The sequence below is a fragment of the Gymnogyps californianus genome, chromosome 6, assembly GCF_018139145.2.
Source record: "Gymnogyps californianus isolate 813 chromosome 6, ASM1813914v2, whole genome shotgun sequence".
Lineage (NCBI taxonomy): Eukaryota > Metazoa > Chordata > Aves > Accipitriformes > Cathartidae > Gymnogyps > Gymnogyps californianus.
Genome location: NC_059476.1, coordinates 5,549,260 through 5,567,089, shown reverse-complemented (window position 1 = coordinate 5,567,089; position 17,830 = coordinate 5,549,260). Strand labels below are relative to the sequence as shown.

At 41.2% G+C, this 17,830-nt stretch overlaps 1 protein-coding gene across 1 annotated transcript in view; it reads left to right on the top strand.

The window, feature by feature from the left end:
- Positions 1–16,569, top strand: part of HTRA1 (HtrA serine peptidase 1) — a 35,125-nt gene extending 18,556 nt beyond the window's left edge. Inside the window, exons 4-9 of the mRNA XM_050899045.1 lie at positions 9,776–9,970; positions 10,674–10,706; positions 11,997–12,111; positions 12,233–12,290; positions 13,185–13,280; positions 15,849–16,569. Of these exons, the coding sequence (XP_050755002.1) occupies positions 9,776–9,970; positions 10,674–10,706; positions 11,997–12,111; positions 12,233–12,290; positions 13,185–13,280; positions 15,849–16,017 (666 nt within the window). The 3' untranslated portion in view covers positions 16,018–16,569. The remainder of the gene's footprint in view (positions 1–9,775; positions 9,971–10,673; positions 10,707–11,996; positions 12,112–12,232; positions 12,291–13,184; positions 13,281–15,848) is intronic.
- The last annotated feature ends 1,261 nt before the right edge of the window (positions 16,570–17,830 follow it).

Sequence of the window (17,830 nt, the reverse complement as noted above, 5' to 3'; positions counted from 1 at the left end):
TTATAGAGAATATTTGAGTTAGGTGGATACACATTTTTAAAAGCCAAGTTTGTGGTTGGTAGTGGTTAATTTTATCACCTCTCAGTGTAGTGCAAGCAAGTACGTAGCACTTTTGTATGCATCCTCAAAATAAAAAACAACAACATAGTTTGCTGGCTGGTTTACACACACATTGGCTAATACAACTCTCCCTCTGAGAAGAAATGGGGGTGCTCCCTTGTGGTTGGTAGAGGGGGACGTATTAGTCTTTCTTGTGTGCTTGTACTGAAGTCACAAATTGCTTTTAGAGGATGCGCTTGTCCCTCTGAAGGGCTGTACCACACTGGTGTAGATACTAAAATGGAAAATATCTTAGGAAGCATCTTGAACGTGCAAATTAAAGCCAGCTTGGAAAGATGCTCTTACACTGCAAGTGGTTTTCTGAACAAATGGGAATGCAACTTCCCATCCATGGTCTTCTTCCATATCAAACAGGCGGCTGTCAGCGTTATTCTGCCTCCTGCATCAGCAGAAAAGCTGTCATGCAGTTCTGCACGTATCGACAACGTAGCGCAAGTGGAATATTGTGTCGAAATACTGTGTAATGTAGACGCAATTAGATGCATGTGATTGCTTGGGGTGCTGCTCATATTGGTTTCCCTTGTTTGGACTGTTAGTTAATGACCTCCAAATTTAACGGGCAAGAATGTTTCATTTGAAACACATGACTCAAAAATGCGTGGATCTTGCAGTGTTGTTTTAGCTCAGACCTATTCCCCAGCGAGGTCAAAAGTGTTTGTGCCAGAGTTCATGACTAAATCAGACGTCTTGGATGACCCAAGATATGAAGTGCTCCTGCTGCTCCCTTGCCACCTTTGTCATTTAAAAGCTCTTTCTTTTTTCTTATTTAAAAGCTTCTTAACAGCAACGTGGCAGAAAACCTTAACAATACCAATAATGTTTTTTGCCATGTTGTTTTTTCCTCTTTTCCTGGGGTAACCTATTTACACATTTGCCAATCACTTATTTTCTCATTTTTATATTAAAATAAGCGAAAGCAGATCTGCAGTAACAAAGCAAAGGGAGAGATCACCGGGATGAGAACTGGTGGCATTAGGCTGAGTAGGATATGGCAGGGAGTGAAGGGCAGCTGGAAAAGTGATTTAAAATTGAAAGCACAACGTGGTGGGGAAAGTAGACCAGAAAATGGTGGTGAGAAGGAGAGGACTTCAAGCAATAGGAAGATGAGCTTCAGAGAAGAGACAAGCTTGTGAGTCAAAGAGAGGAGACACTGAACTGGTGTGACAGATCGTTTTGAGGACTTAAGAAGAGAGCAGACATAGAGTTTTATGTTATTTGATACCCTAAAGAAATGGCTCCAAAATTTCCCTGGTAAGCTGCTTGCGGGAAGGGAGAACTGGAAGACTGGAAGCAGCTTGGAAAAAAGAGAATGCAGCCAGATGAGTTGCCTGTAGTGGAAACCACTGCTAAACAGGACTGGAATTGGCGATTCTAGTTATGACTTGCAAGATGGCAGGTACTCTTCTTTTTTAAAAATTACTGCTGTGTAATTAAATGATAGTCATCTTCTCCTTCCATCAGTTTAATTTTTGAACATAGTTGTGACCCTGTTTTGCAAACAGCACGTGAGCATTGCAACCTAATTCATTTATAGATATTTGCAAATTCTTTAAGGCTGGAAAATTTTTCTGTCTTAGAGCTATCTAGAGCCAAATCAGCTACTTTTTTCTTTTTTGGTGGTGGAGAGGGGAGGGACTGACCCATTAATATTCAGTTATCTACGAGAAAAAGGGTTGGTTTTAAAGAAACTTTGGGAAGTGTCTCAGTGCCTGGAGGCTGAGCTCTTGCAGAAGGAGGTGAGCAGGTCCTCGCTGTCTTCCTCACAGCATGTCAGCTTAGCACATCCATCTGGATAGCAGGAGATCAAATTTCATGTCTCTGCTCTAAATTAGGTAGAATATGGATTTAAACTTGGGTCTGACATACCCTTGGTGAGTGACCTATCAGTTGTACAACCCAGTACCTTGTATGTTGTTCCCTCCCGGCCCCTGCCTGTTGCATCTCAGGATGATTTTGAGAAGACTTGGGGAAAACTTCTTGTATCGCTTGTTTTTTTTCTGGGGTGGGAGACCAGTTTTCTGGCTAGCCCTAGTGACATGGCACTGGGAAATCCCAATCCAAGGTGAGGCCTGAGGCACCTCTGTTTGCAGGACAGATGATGCTTTGCACTTGGAGAATTAGAAACTCAAATTCTTAAGTGTTCACAAGAAGTTAAAATGGAAACACAGTCAGCTGAGAAGTTGATTTTCAGACTGAACTTTCATGTGACATTTTTATTTATCCATTCAAGTTCAGTGTTTGAGCTTTCCGTTTTGTACTGAAATGCCTTGCAATCATCCAGATTCATAAAAGGCTTTGTAAAATCACAGAGGTAGTAATTTGTTGAAGTTGAAATGTATTTGATGACTAAAGAAGTCAATGTGACGGTACAAATAACCCTTTAAAAACCTGGATTTAGCATGAAAACCATCCCTAAGAATTTTTCTGAAGTAAGAGGTGAAGTTCTTCCTTTTGAATAAAGTATTTGAAAGTGACATCAAAGATGCAGAAAATTTTTTTTCTTCTGTTTTTCTGTGGCGTGTTAAGGCAGGATCTGAAGGGTGAAGAATGCCTCTGTGGTTAGGAACAGAGCAGGGCTTGAAGTATGAGTTTAGGCTGTCAGCTGGTATTCCTAAAACTGTTACGATTTTGCAGCAGCCTGCATGCTGTTTTTCTTTAGGGTGTGAACATCTGGGCAAAGACATTCCTAGAACTAATTTCGCTTTGCTGAGTGCAATAGGAAATGCAAGAGGGTGGTAAAATCTGGGCACCAGTTAGGATGAACCATTGCCCTGATTAAATTCTTCTCCAGGGAAAAACATATTGCAGTCAATGAGGAACAGAAATCTTGGAGTTGTTCTTTTAATCCTAAAATACGCTTATTTTTACGGTCTATAAAAGAGAGAAACTGTATTTCTTGTGTCCGTAGTGAGACACAACAGTTTGCTGAAGTGTCTAAAGTAGGAAGCAGGATTGGAGTCAAGCGTGGTAAACGCGAATGCAATGTAACTATCCTTCCAAATGGAAACAGCTTTGAGGAGACAGCAATACTAGAAAGAAACAGCGCAGTTGCAGACAATTTGGATACGAACATGCAAAATTTATAAAACTTCCCTAGAAAAATCTGGACTTTGGCAGCATAGGCAGAGGCTGGTGAAATAATCCATCCTGTGTGGCACGTGTGATACTGCAGTGAGCCTGAAATCCATCAAAAATATTGCACAACACTCCGAAGCGAGTAGATGCTTTTGAGCTGGCAGAGATGGATTATGAAATTCATCCCAAGACAAATAACTACCTTGTTAAATGAGAATGTGTGATACAGCTGCTGAAAACTGTAAACACCAGGAGGAGGAAAGAAATTTTAGGGTGGTTTAATGGACAATGTCAGGGTTAATGGAGGGCAGAATTATCAGAGAGCCCTGTGCCCTCACCCAGATCAAAGCTGGAAGCCAAAAGTAGTGGAAGGTGGAGGTGGCTTTTGCCTGGCGACCCTTTTCAACCCTGGAAATTGGACTCTGCCCGCAGAAGTGATCCCTGTGGCAGGTGCCTATGGTTTGGCAGTGAGTACAGAAGGGGGGAGCACGGTGAATGGCTTTATTTTGAGGTGTATCTTCTTCCTACACGCTTAAAAACCAGCCATGAAACACTTGCCACCAACTCTGAAATAGCACCTATGTCATGGAAAACATGCCAGGGTCTGAAGACGTTTGTTCCTCAATGTGACCAGTTACTGCCTTCTGTATCCCAGGCAGGATTTGGCATCTACATGGTACAGCAGTAGTGGGTTTGTGGCCGATCTCTAATTTGTGGTGATATTTCAGCCCTTTTGCTTAAGGTTTTTCCTTCATCTTACTAATCACCACTTAGTTTGACACTTTTAGATCAACAAGACCTTCTGCCCTCATTCCTTCGGTGGTTTCGTGAGGCAATGCAGTGCCTGTATCTCTGTGGTCAGAGGGGATTTGCTTTTTTTCCCCTGTGTGTACAAACCGGAGGAAGCAGGAAAGCAAACTTTCCTGTTTATGTATCAATATTTTAATAGCCCACATTTTGAAAAACCAAACTACTTGAATTCCACATGTAAGTGGCTTTTCTAAAATGCGATTTTACTTTAAAATCTGTTGCTGGATATTACATTGCTTCCTCTCGAGCCTGAGCAAGCCCACATATTGGTTCCAGAAGTCTTCAGGACCCATAGAAATGAAATAGCTTGTAAAAAGCTTGGATGTTAACTCCTGTTTACTCATCAGTTTAAGCAGCAGTAGTTTCCTGCCGTCTTCAGCTCCTAGTAGCCCTCGCTGCGGGGACGATGTGCTGGTTCAGCTCCCCCCACAGCAAAATGCTCACACACCTCTGGGGTGGCTCTGCCAGCACCAGGGTATTTTATTTTATTTTATTTTAAGGGAGAACAGCAATATCTTGCCAGGTAATTGAAATCCTGGTGACATAGCAAAACAACGCTTCATCCTTTTTTCTTTTTTTCTGCAAGCTTCCCATGCTCCATATTTAGATAAGGAGACTCAGTTTTGTTTTTCTAACTATAGATGAAATACTTTCGGAGGCTTGTAATGCGTTCAGCTTGGGTTTTTCATTTTCTTTGGCGATTTGTCAAGCAGTTTCTAGATTGTAGATGATGCTCTACATTTTTATATGCTCATGGCTTGTGTTTTTATTTTGGCATAACGTATTCTGAAAGTTAAACAGTTTCATTAATGAGAACATAAATGCAATTCCCAGGGAAGTTACATGTTTTGCCACAGTTACTTACAGCTGAATGAACCTACTATACAAGCATCTGTTTCTTTTCCACCTAAAAATAAAAAGCATGAAGGAAATCTGTCGCTATTTAACACAAATTGAACTCAGAACATTTGTCTCCTCTTCATCAGTTTATTGAACTGCAAACTGCTTCCTGCAAATTCGTGATCTTCCTTCCGCAAACGAAGGAGATTACAGAGCAGAGAAGGGATTTACTTGCTTTCTGTGCCAACGGAGAGACAGATTCACTTGTTTCATGGATGAAAAAGTTCCAGCTGAAACACCTACTGGTTATGGCCGTCTGTCTCTTGGTTTTTATTTCTCTATGGCACTGGCCGTGCCCGGTGGTGGTTATGTGCTGCCTCTTCTCTGAGTTTCAGAGCTGATTTGTCAAGGCTCCCCTTACTTTACCTGACTCGAGCTACGTTGCTAATGTACATCAGGTGAACATCTGGCTCCTGGCTGATGATGCTGTTCTTCTATCCTTGTCCTAATCTCTCGCGCCACGGTAGCTGCGTCTCATTGTTGGGTGAAGCCGTTTCTTGTGGTGGTGTGCAGATCTCCATTTCGTGGGAGTTATGTTTATCCAGGGTTTGAATCAAATCCGTATATAAAAATGTCTGAAGCCCTTTGGGATGAGAAAGGCTTAAAATATTAACACTAATTAATGGCTCCTTCTCTGGCTGGGTGTAAACAGTGAGTCATGTGCCACTTATGGTTTTGCATGTTTAGTCCTATTTCTGTGTACTTGCAGAATGCCTGCTTGCAGATTTGTTTTATTGAGTAAACATGGATCCCAGCAGAGCCCCGAGGCTTCATCAAATGAGGGAAAGAAAAGACAGTTATGTGTTGCCCAAGGTCATGCAGTGAGTCACTGGGAAAGCTGGGTTTAGGTGCTGGGTGTTTCTGGCTCCCTGTTCATTGTGCTGCAAGGCATGCTCGTTTGCCCGGGATTTTAATTAACTGTTGTGGCAAATCTATAGTTAACCGAAAAGAATCACGAGTTGTAACATTAGTTACGTCATCCTGATGACCATCAGACGTCACGTAAAAATTGAAGAGTGCCCGTTTATTAAGTATAGTTATTAAGGGCCCTAGACCCAAGCGCTGAACCTTGGTTTGCAAGAACTGCCTTTGCATCCTCGGCAAGAGCTTGCCAGTGGAAGGGTGCGAGGGCGCAGGCAGGGTGTTCTGATACGATTCTGGTTACAACGCTGCTATAAGGCCTTGCCCTGCATTTCCAGCGCTCCTCTTGTGGACTGCAGAAGGACATACTTCCCGCTCCATCACTTCATGCCCAGGGATTTTGATTGGTTTTCTACTGATTTCACTTCAAAACCACCTTTACAATTTAAATAAATACTTGGGGTTTTTTGATAATGGAACGTTTAGTTCTGAATGTGGCAATTTTTAAGCTTTTGTAGAGAGAAAACCCAACATTTAAAGCCACTACAATGCATATATTCATCATAACCAATTCTTCGTGGTATTTACTTGTAGAGGCACCAATGAGAGTATTTACATGCAGTGCTGTTAGTGCGCTCTGCACCACACTGCAAAATCATTAGGAATAGAGAACACGTTTTCCAAAGCTATGTTTCATAATAAGTGCAGAACACGGTGATTTTTGCAATTGATTTTTGTTCCTAGCAAAGGAAAGGTTAGCCAAACTTTTTCCAGAAGGTGTGCTGAATCGCACGGATGACCCACAGCCAATCCATACGGCGTTTGAACTGAAGCCTAGCTAGGATAGGCACAGGCTTGAAAACTCAGCACAATCAAAAGTAATTGTATTAGTCAGAGATTGTTCATGTATTTTCTTTCTGCTGCCAAATGCGATTTTGGCTTTGTGACTGTTTTTATAACTCAGAAACATTTTATAATTCTTTAACTTTGTACACGACTAGTCTTTTTTTTCTATTAATGAAAAAAAAATATTTCTGTTTTCTTTTGCTTGTCTGTGTTTCATTTGCTGATAAATGTCCTCTTTCTCTATAAAGTATCTGTTTTCAGTGCACTGGGATACAAACAAAAGCCACTTTTTGTGTTGGTTGTTTTTTTGAAATGAGGAAAAGCAGTGCCAAAAAAGAGATGCACTTCTTGACGAACGACATCTTGAAAACACGTGCTACGTAAGCTTAATAGCATCTGGCGAGAGAAGGAAGGGCCAGGGTGCTCCCTCTGTCCAAACAATACCCATATGGGGCTGTTTGTGTTGCATATACTGCGTGCTTCCCAGCACAGCTAATCGTAGCTGCTTCTTCCCCGCCGTACTGGAGAGGTCCCTTGGAGTCAGGGCTGTGGTCTGAGATTATGAACTGCTCAGCAGTGTTGCCTTGGGATGTTGCTGCTTGTCTGCCGTGCTGCAAACACGAGGGGGAAACTGGGTATCGCCGTTGAATCCTTCCCAGAATTAAGCCGCAGCCTTGGTTGGGTTTATCTATGGGTGTGGCACTGATAGGGACCACGGATAATTATTATTTAATAGTAGGGCATTGCTGGTTGTGAAAACTTTCCTCTGAAAGACAGTTAGAATGGGAAATGTTTTTCTCCTTACTGTATTGCCTATTCTGTTGCTCTTCCAACTGATTAACAAGCAGTTTGTTAATTATTTTCTTGCTGTCTGGAGACTGAAAGATAAGTTTCCATTGAGCATCTTATCCTGTCTGGGATTTGGCAATGGGTTTTATTGAAACAATCTGTTCATCTGAGTAAAATTTTGCTGGTGGAATTGTAGCAAAGTTGGATAAAGGATACACAGGACCAGGCTTGTTAAGTAGTAAAACCATAACTTCTGTATTGCAGCGGCATATAGTGATGCCTGATGCCTTTACTTTTTACTTTCTACTTTACTGACATTGTGGATCTCCTAGGACATTTGAAATAAAGCTGTAGGTGAAAAATACAAAGTGACGGGCATTTGGGTTAGTTTGTATTAGTGGATTTTTGTCCCTAAGGGTGACTTATCGATACAAGCTTTCAAACTGCTGATGACAAAGGACCGGAAAGAGCTAGCTCTTGATTTCCAATTTAAACACGTAATATTTTCCCCTTTTGCCAAAATTTAATAATCATTCAGCTTTTATTATCTTCTGAAGCAAAATTGTCACTAACTTGGGGATATGTACATATAATCAGGGCATACTGAATATTACCTTTTTTCCTTGCTACGTGAGCACACAGTACATACCTTTTGGACCCCATCAAGTACAGGTGCATAAATCTGTGCTTTGGAACAGGTATGGGATGAAAAAGGCACCTTTACAAGTTTTCTGGAAGGAATGAATTACAAGAAGGGATATTAAGCCAATTTGTACCTCCATTTTAGGTACACAGCTCAAGAATACCTTGAAGGTATCCTGATTTTTAATAAAGTGACTATGTTACCAGCTCCTTGGAAATTGGTTTAAGTTAATCTCTAGGTGGGACTTCCACTGCATCTAGAATCACTGGCCTGTTCTGAAAGTTTATACTAATGCCTTTTTCCTTTTGGGCCACGTTTGTGGAGCAAAGGAAAGAATTTTGAAGGAGGCAAGCTTGGAGGAAAGCTACGTTAAAGTTAGGTTTGCCAAGCAAAAGAGTTATCCCTTGAGACTTCTTCTGTTTTGATTTAGGGTTCAGTAACCTCCTAATCCTCCAAATCCTGAAGTCGGAACCTGAATTTATACATGTCCAGGTCCATTGATGCTAATAGAAGTAGTCTAGTGACATGATTAAATACGCGGAGAGGGTCAGGATCATTTGGACAGCAGGTTAAACATAAAAGGATTGAAAAACTTGTAACATCACTGAAAGAGTAAAGACTGATTTTTAAAAATACGAAGCAAAGAAGAAATGGAGCTTAATGTGTATTTTGCAGGCAGGTGATTGATAAAAGCAAAGTAATTCTTCGAAATATGATCTGTTTCAGAACATCCTTCTTAATTTCTTGGTGAGTAGGAGGCCATAAGAACTTCCCAGCTGTTTTCCGATTGCTGCGGGGGGGTTATTGGTCCAGTTGGAATCATCTGTTACCCAGCCACTTCAGTTCCTGTGCAGATACAACATGTCTTGGAGAAACCATACTTGGTTCCCTTGATCCATTGCATTGGCAAGGGTGTGTGGATCCAACCTTCCCTCCCTTTTTTTTTTTTTTTAATTGCTGTAAATTGCAGTGATCTCTATTGATGCTGGATTTTAAGAACGTTTTGTGTCTTAGTGGGAATATCTTCAATAACATGATAGTTAATATGTTTAGAGGTAAGATCTTGAAAGGAAAATATAATGGTATCCCCTACTGTCATAACAGAAAAATCCCATAAAGTCTTTAAATCCTAACATCTTCAGAAGACATCAGTGTATGTAGGAGGCAATATAATTATTTAGAAGAGATACTCCATTGACAAAAAAGTAAGATGAAACATTAGCTGGTGTCTTATGAGAATATAAAATGCTTTTAACTATACATATACATGTTTGATACACTTTGGCTGTTGCTTTCATGACTCTTTAGTGTTCACTCTTAAACAATATATTATTTTTACTTCAGCAGCTGTTGGCTAATTATTTCATGAAGCTATTGGAAACAACTCATTCCTAGTATCATCAGATGTTTGCTTTGTGCAGCAGAGCATAAATATTCCTTTGGTCTTTTAATTGGTTTTGATTTAATGGGTACCTGTTGTGGAAAAAGTACTCCTACAGTCTAAAGAGCCCACTCTTTAGAGCAGAAGTTCATTGAGATGTTTCCGTAGCAAGCCACATGAAATACGCAAAGAAAACAGAGCGAGCAAAATCCCCAAGGGATAAAAGCCTCTCTTTTTTCCTCTGCTCTATTAATGTATTCATGTTTCTGTAAAATTTGTTCTACCAGTGTACTAGTGTCTTAACACCATTTGCTTTTTTTTTTTTAATTTTATTTTATTTTTATTTGTAGGGTAAATTGCCAGTTCTTCTGCTTGGTCAGTCTGCAGACTTGAGGCCAGGAGAATTTGTGGTCGCGATTGGAAGTCCATTTTCCCTTCAAAACACAGTGACTACAGGGATCGTTAGTACCACTCAGCGTGGAGGGAAGGAGCTGGGGCTCCGCAACTCCGATATGGACTATATTCAGACCGATGCCATCATCAACGTACGTCCCGCTCTGAGCCTCGTCCCCTTCGGCTTTTAGATTTCTTGAATAGTTACTTGGAAAATTTCACCAGTGATGCAATTCTTAAGAACAGTGAGCATAGCTGGCTTTTTTAATCCGTGTAAATATGGACATCTGCGCTGCAGCAGCACTTGATTGTTATTTAAAAATCCCCCAAGGAACCACACCAAGTACAATACCTGCCTTCACTTCAGAATTCTTACAAATTACAAGGGAGGAGGCAATATTCTCTGGCAAATAAGTATCTTTTCGAAATCCATCATGTTTTCTAAAAAAGAAGCCAAGCTTAGTTTAAGGATTCAAGTTTGTTTCTGCATTAAGGCAAAACAATAGTTTTTGTACTTCCACTGTTGGCCTTGTAAGAAATCTTCACTGAACTCTCAGAGCTGTCCTAAAATCTTCTAAGTTGCTAATGTGGTACTATTAAAACAAAAGAAAAACGTTGGCTTTCTTAACTTACTCTGGCAAGAGAAGAAGGACTGAGCATTTGCAAAGCTCAGCTAAAAGGGGTGATGTTAAGTATAGTTAATGGGTTTGGATGTTAAGACTGTTCTATTGCACATATTTAGTAGACAACGAAAAAATTCCTACAGAAATATTTCAAAAATTTCTTTTATGTTTTGCTTGCCATGAATTAAGAGGTAGATATTAAAACATGTTCGTGCCATATGTTTATTTTCAGTATGGAAACTCCGGAGGACCCCTAGTAAATCTGGTAAGAGTTTCTTTAAGTCTGCTTAGTGTCAAGCTTATTACTTTTTACTTTTTAGTTTAAAAACAAAACAAAAAACCCCACCCAAACCAACAAACAAACAAAACCCCACACCAGAACTGTGATTCAGAGCTTTCAATATCTGGCTGACTACACAGAATTCACATGGTTCTTACTAATCACTTGTCTGTGTTTATGTTGGCAAATCACAAGATATGCTTGGATTTCAGTATTTAAGGTGTTTACGGTTTGCATAGTTTCGAGCAAGTGTAATGCCCAGGTTTTTTTGCCCATGCCTTGCAAAAAGTGAAAAGCACATTTTAAAGTTGAGGCGTTTGCCCTCACTGTGTACCACGCAGCGGGCAATATTTTCTTTTGCGTACTGAAACTCAGCTTAATTGTTCAAAAAGATATCTACCCCTTTATTTTCAGCCACACTGAGGGGGTTGAAAAACCCACGTTATTTATCGGGATATTAGGGTTTATTTGCTGATATTGTAGAACGTAGTCAGAGCTGACCTTGCAGCAGCTGTGGATAAGCCCAAGAGAGAACAACTGAAGCAGGTTGCAAAACCCAACTGCTGTGTGAGAGCTCTCAGCTGGGGGCACGTGGGGTCGAACGGAGGAGAGGCAGCGGTCCGCAATGAGGGACGGCACAGATTGGAAGAAAGAGCTAGTCAGAGTTTCTGCCTTGGAGATTTGGCAATTTTTTTTCACCCGACTCGCAGTACAATTTCAGCACCGGTAACCTCCATTTAAAAAAATTGTAGTTGGATAGTTTTTATCTGGGATAGATCAGGGAAGGAAGCTGCTGAGATTTCAGAAGCATTCGTATCATCAGGTGACAGCAGAGGTGTTTTATCTGAAACTCTCTCTTGGAGTCACATTACTGGGAAAAGCTTTTGGTTTTGGTGAGCTGTCATTTTTCTTATATTATTATGCAATATTTGCTCAGAACCCGTTGGCGCCATGCTTCATGGGGTGCCTGCTGAAATAAACAGACGAAAGTTGGCTGTGGAATATGCTGCTCGTCTGCTGGAAGCAGGAGAGCTGCCCAGTTCTGATCTCTCTTCTGCTAATGGCAAGATAAATATCCACATCAGTTTTCCAAAATTATAGAGTAGTTGTTTATCAATAGACTCAAAAAATTAGACGTAAAGAAACCATTTAGAAAATTGAAAACCAGCTACAGAGTGTGTTGTGTGAATTTGTCTTTGTGATTGCTTGGAAGAAATCATCCATTTCTCTTCGAGATCTTTCACATTTGCTAATAACAATGTCTTATTTCTCCAGGATGGTGAAGTCATTGGAATTAACACATTAAAAGTTACAGCAGGGATCTCATTTGCTATCCCATCGGATAAAATAAAAAAGTTCCTAACTGAATCCCATGACAGACAAGCTAAAGGTACTGTACTTCACCGCTTTGAAAGAGAAAAACATGAAAATAGTAATAAACCAGAAAGTCAACAGCCTTTGAGGCTCTTCTGGTAAGAGCAATTGATCAAGACCTGTTCTCCTTTTTGTAGGAAAAGCTATAACCAAAAAGAAATACATTGGCATACGAATGATGTCTCTAACTCCTAGGTAAGTAAAAGTGGTGGTTCCTCACCTTTCCGAAGGGTGGTCGCTGCATGCATTTGGATCAAGCTCGGGATCTGCAGAAAGAAGCAGGAGGTCTGAACCAGCAGCGTGTGCCTCTGTAGGTGCTGGTGGCAACGCGCAGCCAATTTTTGCTACCTTTTTCTCTGCATCTGCTACATGGTTGAACTCTCCTGTAGACTCTTGTATGAGCTAGTTTTTAAACAACTCCCTGGCTTTTTCTTTTCCTTAATGCTTCAGAAGAGAGTAGCTAGCGATTGTTAATTTGTCCTGGGGTTCTATTACTGTTGTTACCATCTGTCCCGTGCTGTCCTGTGGGTCAAGGAGAAAACAGGACGGTATGTTTTCAAGAATTACAGCAGCTACATGCGTATTTCCATTTCTATAAAATTATTTTCATTAAACATTTCACTTAATGTAAAATGAAGCTTTTGTGTGGACTTGCTTATTCATACTCAAACCAGAAAAGACTCACGAGCGGGTGATACTATGTCCTGTGGAAATAACCAGAAGTTTTCCCATGTGCAGGATCACAGGTATAACAAAGCATTGAAACCTGAAGGGGTTTTTTTTTTAGGTGTTCAGGATCTGCTAGTTCTAAAGTAATGGCCAAGTTTTGAAATGTTTTAACTCTGATCCTCTGTATCTATTGAAATGATTGCCTTTACCAGAAACGGGCATTAAAAAGCTGTGTGCATGCAAAAAGTGCAATAATTCTTGAAATGCTTGTAACGGTTAAAACGAATTCTAAAGTGTCACATCAACATGTCTGAAATACCTCAGCTAGTGAATGTTAAGTGATTTAACTAAGTAAAAATGCGTGATTTTTTTTTTCCCATCTTGTCAAAATATTTTCGTTGCTGTTTCTTCATTTTCCAGCAAAGCTAGAGAGCTGAAGGATCGCCATAAAGACTTTCCTGATGTTGTCTCTGGGGCCTATGTTATTGAAGTAATTCCAGAAACACCAGCTGAAGCGTAAGTTGAAGTACTTTTTTCTCAAAACCACTGCCACTGACTTAAGGGGGTAATGATAGAGAATGTTCCCTGCTTAACTGGCTATCTTGATGATGCTAAATTAACAGAATTACGACCATCTGATAGCTATTAGGTTGTCTGCTGGAAATGGGTTTGCGGTTTTAGGCCGGTCCCCGATGGGCAATATTGCGAATGTATCAGGGTATTGCAGCGAAGCCCTGTCAGCGTTCCCAACTGAAAGGGCAAGGATTCAGTGGGCGTGAAAACTCAGTTGTCATTTTTCTCAGCAATTGCTTCCAAGCCGTCTGTTGTACAGTTCCCAGTGCTGAATAAAGACGTTTGCTTGTGCATGCTCCCCACGGCCCTGCTGGTCACTTCTGTAGGAGAGCGAGGGAGAAGCTTTGCGTCCACCTTGTGAAGACGTGTCCATCTCAGCCCAAGCACCTTAGCGTTGGCCAAACCCACCAGCTCTCCTGGCGTGCCTCCATCGGGGGTGAAATCCTCTCTTGGCAGGAGACACTCTTCCATGTGAGAGCTTTATCAGGAGTCAACGTTACTGGGAAGAGCTTTTGGTTTTGGACAACTGATCTTTTTCTTCGTATTATTCAGTATTTGCTCAGAAGCTCACCCGCTGGTTGGTACCCACGCTTCACGAGATGCCTGGCTGAAGTATGGCATCTGATCTGTGGTCACCGGCACTGGTCTGGCTGGCTCTTGCTGGAGACGCTTGCCTTTCAGAGTTTGCTTGACATGAAACTGCTCAGTAATCCAGGGTAGGAAATGGGAAACTTTATTCATTTTCTGAAACTAGAGATCATTTAAGAGAAGACTAAATCTTTGTGGCAACAAAGAGGCGTATGTAGCACCCAAGGCATGTAGGCAGAAAGCTGCTTGTAGCAGGCATATGTTATCTCTTAGGAAGACTGCGAGGATAGTTGGATGATGTCTTTTTGTTGCAGTTTAGATGCTGCTGTAAGATATAGTGTTAGCTGTCTAGCGTGCTCTCTAAATTATTGCTGCGTTTTGTAGATAATTCTTGTTGGCAGCACTGTTCATGCAGAATACTGGTGTATGTCTGTCATGTGAAATTAAACTGCAGTTAGTGTAGGAATAACGTGACTGCTCCAGTGTGAGACTGAACTTACTGCCTTGACATGCAAGTCCAATCTGAAGGTGCAAAAAAATCATTATAGGAGTACGGATAATAGTTAGCAGAGAGTGGGAGAAGGGCATTAGAGAGGTAGAAGAAATGTGAGGCAATGTAACCTTGTAACTTGAAGGCAAACTCAAATAAGGATGCTTCATCCAAAGGCTGGCCTGGCAATTAGAATGCAGCCCATGTTTGCTCTGTCTCCCCGACTCCTAGTCCCCTTGCCAATGGGTTTTCCCGTTCTGCTGATTTCCTCTCCAACGCGTGTTGTGTAGACATGCTGGTAGGGGATCAGAGCAGTTCTGCAGCGACCTGTCCTGGCTATGAGTCAAGTGGAGAGGCTGCATGAGAGACCAAGATAATCTGGAATGGTTTCTCCCATGAAAATGTTTTAAGCCATGCCTTCGGTAGGCAACCCAATTTGTTGCAAACGTTGGCCAAGGCATCCTGCTTGCAGGAGACACTCATGTAAGGCGTTTTCTGCGGGCGGAAAAGGCCGATGACTGCTCTGTGGTTTTGTGAAGAAGGATTATGCTGAAGGGCTGAATCATGTCTGATCTGGTTACTTGGTTAATATTTCCATAACTTGGAGCCAGATCGTTGTGCAAGACCAGGCAAGACGTTGTGGTCGATGGTATCCCTCACCACCCCGTTTCTTGGTCCCGGCAGCAGTCTCAGCTAGCATGGGGAGAGACCCGCGGCGCCGGGCAGGGAAGCCTTGCAGTGCCCGCTCCGGTTCTGACCCGTCTTGCTTTGAGTCAGGAGGGTTTTGTTTTTGGTTTGCATACGGTGCTGAGGTCAGGAGAAGGGGTTCTGGGGGCTCTGGGCAGGCGGGCGAAGGGAAGGACACGCATGCGTTTTTGGTGACTGGGCTAGATCACTGCGGTGTTATTCTGCTCAGATTTAAAACACGAAGGTAAGCTGAAGTGGCTGCCAGTAAGCTATGTATGGAGAACAGCATGGATCTGGGATCGAAATTCCTCATGTGTTAACACATAGTGCCACTCAAATGGCTTTGCTATGTATATGTGGATAAAACCTTGGAAAATTTCCTCTCCAAAATGAGTGCCTTGGTGCAATTATTTTAAAAGAAAAATATGCCTCTATCTCTTCTACTGAATCAGCATCTAGGATTCTTATTGCAGAATTACTGCACTATTTGCAGTCCTTTGAAGACAGGGAAATACGGGATTCATCAAACTTGTACCTCCATCCCATTTCTGCGGTTTCTGCATTGTATTGTAATCTTCACCACTTCATAAATTCTGATTGCTTTTTGCATGCCCGCTGTGTCTCTGTGCAACTGCCGTTGGGTGGGAAATAGGAAAAATCCAGCAATCTTTTTTTTTTTTTTTAACAATATTGTAAAGACAATAAAATGGAAATTATAATAATACGTTGCTGCTTTGTATTTTCAGTGGTGGCCTGAAGGACAACGATGTGATTATAAGCATCAATGGACAGTCGATAAGTTCAGCCAGTGATGTCAGTGACATTATTAAAAAGGACAGTACGTTGAATATGGTTGTACGCAGGGGCAATGAAGATGTTATGTTAACAGTAGTTCCTGAAGAAATCGATCCCTAACCAGAAACATGAGCTGGATTTCATGTTTTCTTTTAACAGCATTGGACTGCTTATATTCTCTCTGTGCTGGTACAGGAAACGTTAGACTTCTGACCAACATTCTGCTTGTTCAGTGGATTAGTATTGGCCAACAGAGTAACTTCTAATAGGTTTAAGGTGCAAAATCAGTGTAATTTCACATACTCCAGATGATAATTTTTTCCTTCTGTATTATGTATGCAATGTATTCTTTACTGGCTGTTACATTCCCCGCTTAACAAATCGATGTTTGCTTCCCTGTGTTGAATAGATTTACCATTATTTCCGCTAAGATTTAAACAAAACCCACGCACACAATGTGTGTCGTGGTATTCGGGTATTTATAGGTTAGCTGTGTTTTAACTGGAAATACCATTGTAAAGGAGTAGTTGGTTTAAAAGAAAACGCAATTGGGGAAAAAAAGTTTGGTTTATAAACACAAAGAAATCCCAACCAAAATAACCTTTTGAGGATCCCGTGCAGGATTTTAATACTATGATATTTTCCTAGTGTTATTAAAAGAATTCAACAGTACTTCTTCTTGTGAGTGATTCATTTTACTTCCCCTTGTGGAGTGTTTTTCTTTGAACAGCACATCTGCCTGAAAGGATGTCCTGATGGTCTCCTTTTTAACATCAGAAACTGAAACACTGATTTTTCAGTATGTGCTTGTATTTGCGCTCTTGTGCATCTGCTTTTCTTAGCATGGCTGGCTCGAATTTGTCATATTGGCTATCGCAGATTGCCTGTCTTCCAGATGTTAATACATTTTCCTTGTTGTTTTAATTACAACTTCACGAATGCCTGAAATCTGTTTGGCCACTATAGAAATTGTCGTATTGTGGATCACAGATCCTATACCAGTCTAGTTCAGATATCAGGATGTTTGCAACCGTTGTAGATCTAGCCTTAAGCTCTTTCGAACAGGCTGTTTTATTGACAATCTTGAGTGCTGGTGTGTATATGATAGGACCTGGTTTTGACTAGGATATTGGGCATTCCTCTAACATAGAGACTAATCTTTATACATACATTTATGGATGCCTTTGAAGCTTGGGTAGTGAATGGGATTGTCTTACTGTGAAGGAGAACAATCAACTAAATTTAATTACAGTGTAATTACTCATTGGGTAAACAATAGGCTAAGCAGCCTTTCCTTTCCTCTGTTGAAATATGTATCTCAGAGAATAAATCCAAGGGCTGCAAACAAGTTTTGGTGACTGTCATTCCAAAACATGCTCTTCTTTTGGAAACTGCTTCTTAGTAAAACTCTTCAACTGGGGAGCTGGCAGTTTATGATTTTTAAGGAAAGGGCTGTATTCCACACAATTACAGCAAGAAATCCTTTAGACCTGGATCTCTCCTTCTCCCTCCAGCTGTATTTTAGTTCTGTTTCCGCCAGCTTATCCCAGTTTGGGGAGCCTCTGTATCCCCGAGCGCCTGTGCCTGCCCTTGCTCACCTGGATCACTATAAATTTACACATCCATACAGCGTGTTGACATTTGACATGATTGAACACCTCATTACTGATTTACTTGTTCCGTCGCTGTGGTAAATCACATATGTCTGAAAATCTGCCAAGATATTATGGTGCCAAGCGCTGAAGGTCTGCAATACTTTCTAGCGTGAAAGATGCAAAGTAGAATGATCTTGCAGAGTTGTTTTGTAGTATATTTGCACTGCAAGTTCATCTTACTGGTGTTGATTAATGTTGCAGCTTCCTGTTGAAGCGGTATTATATTTGCAGACCGTCCATGCCCTGTGTAGCGCATAGTGTGGTGACATACAGCTCTC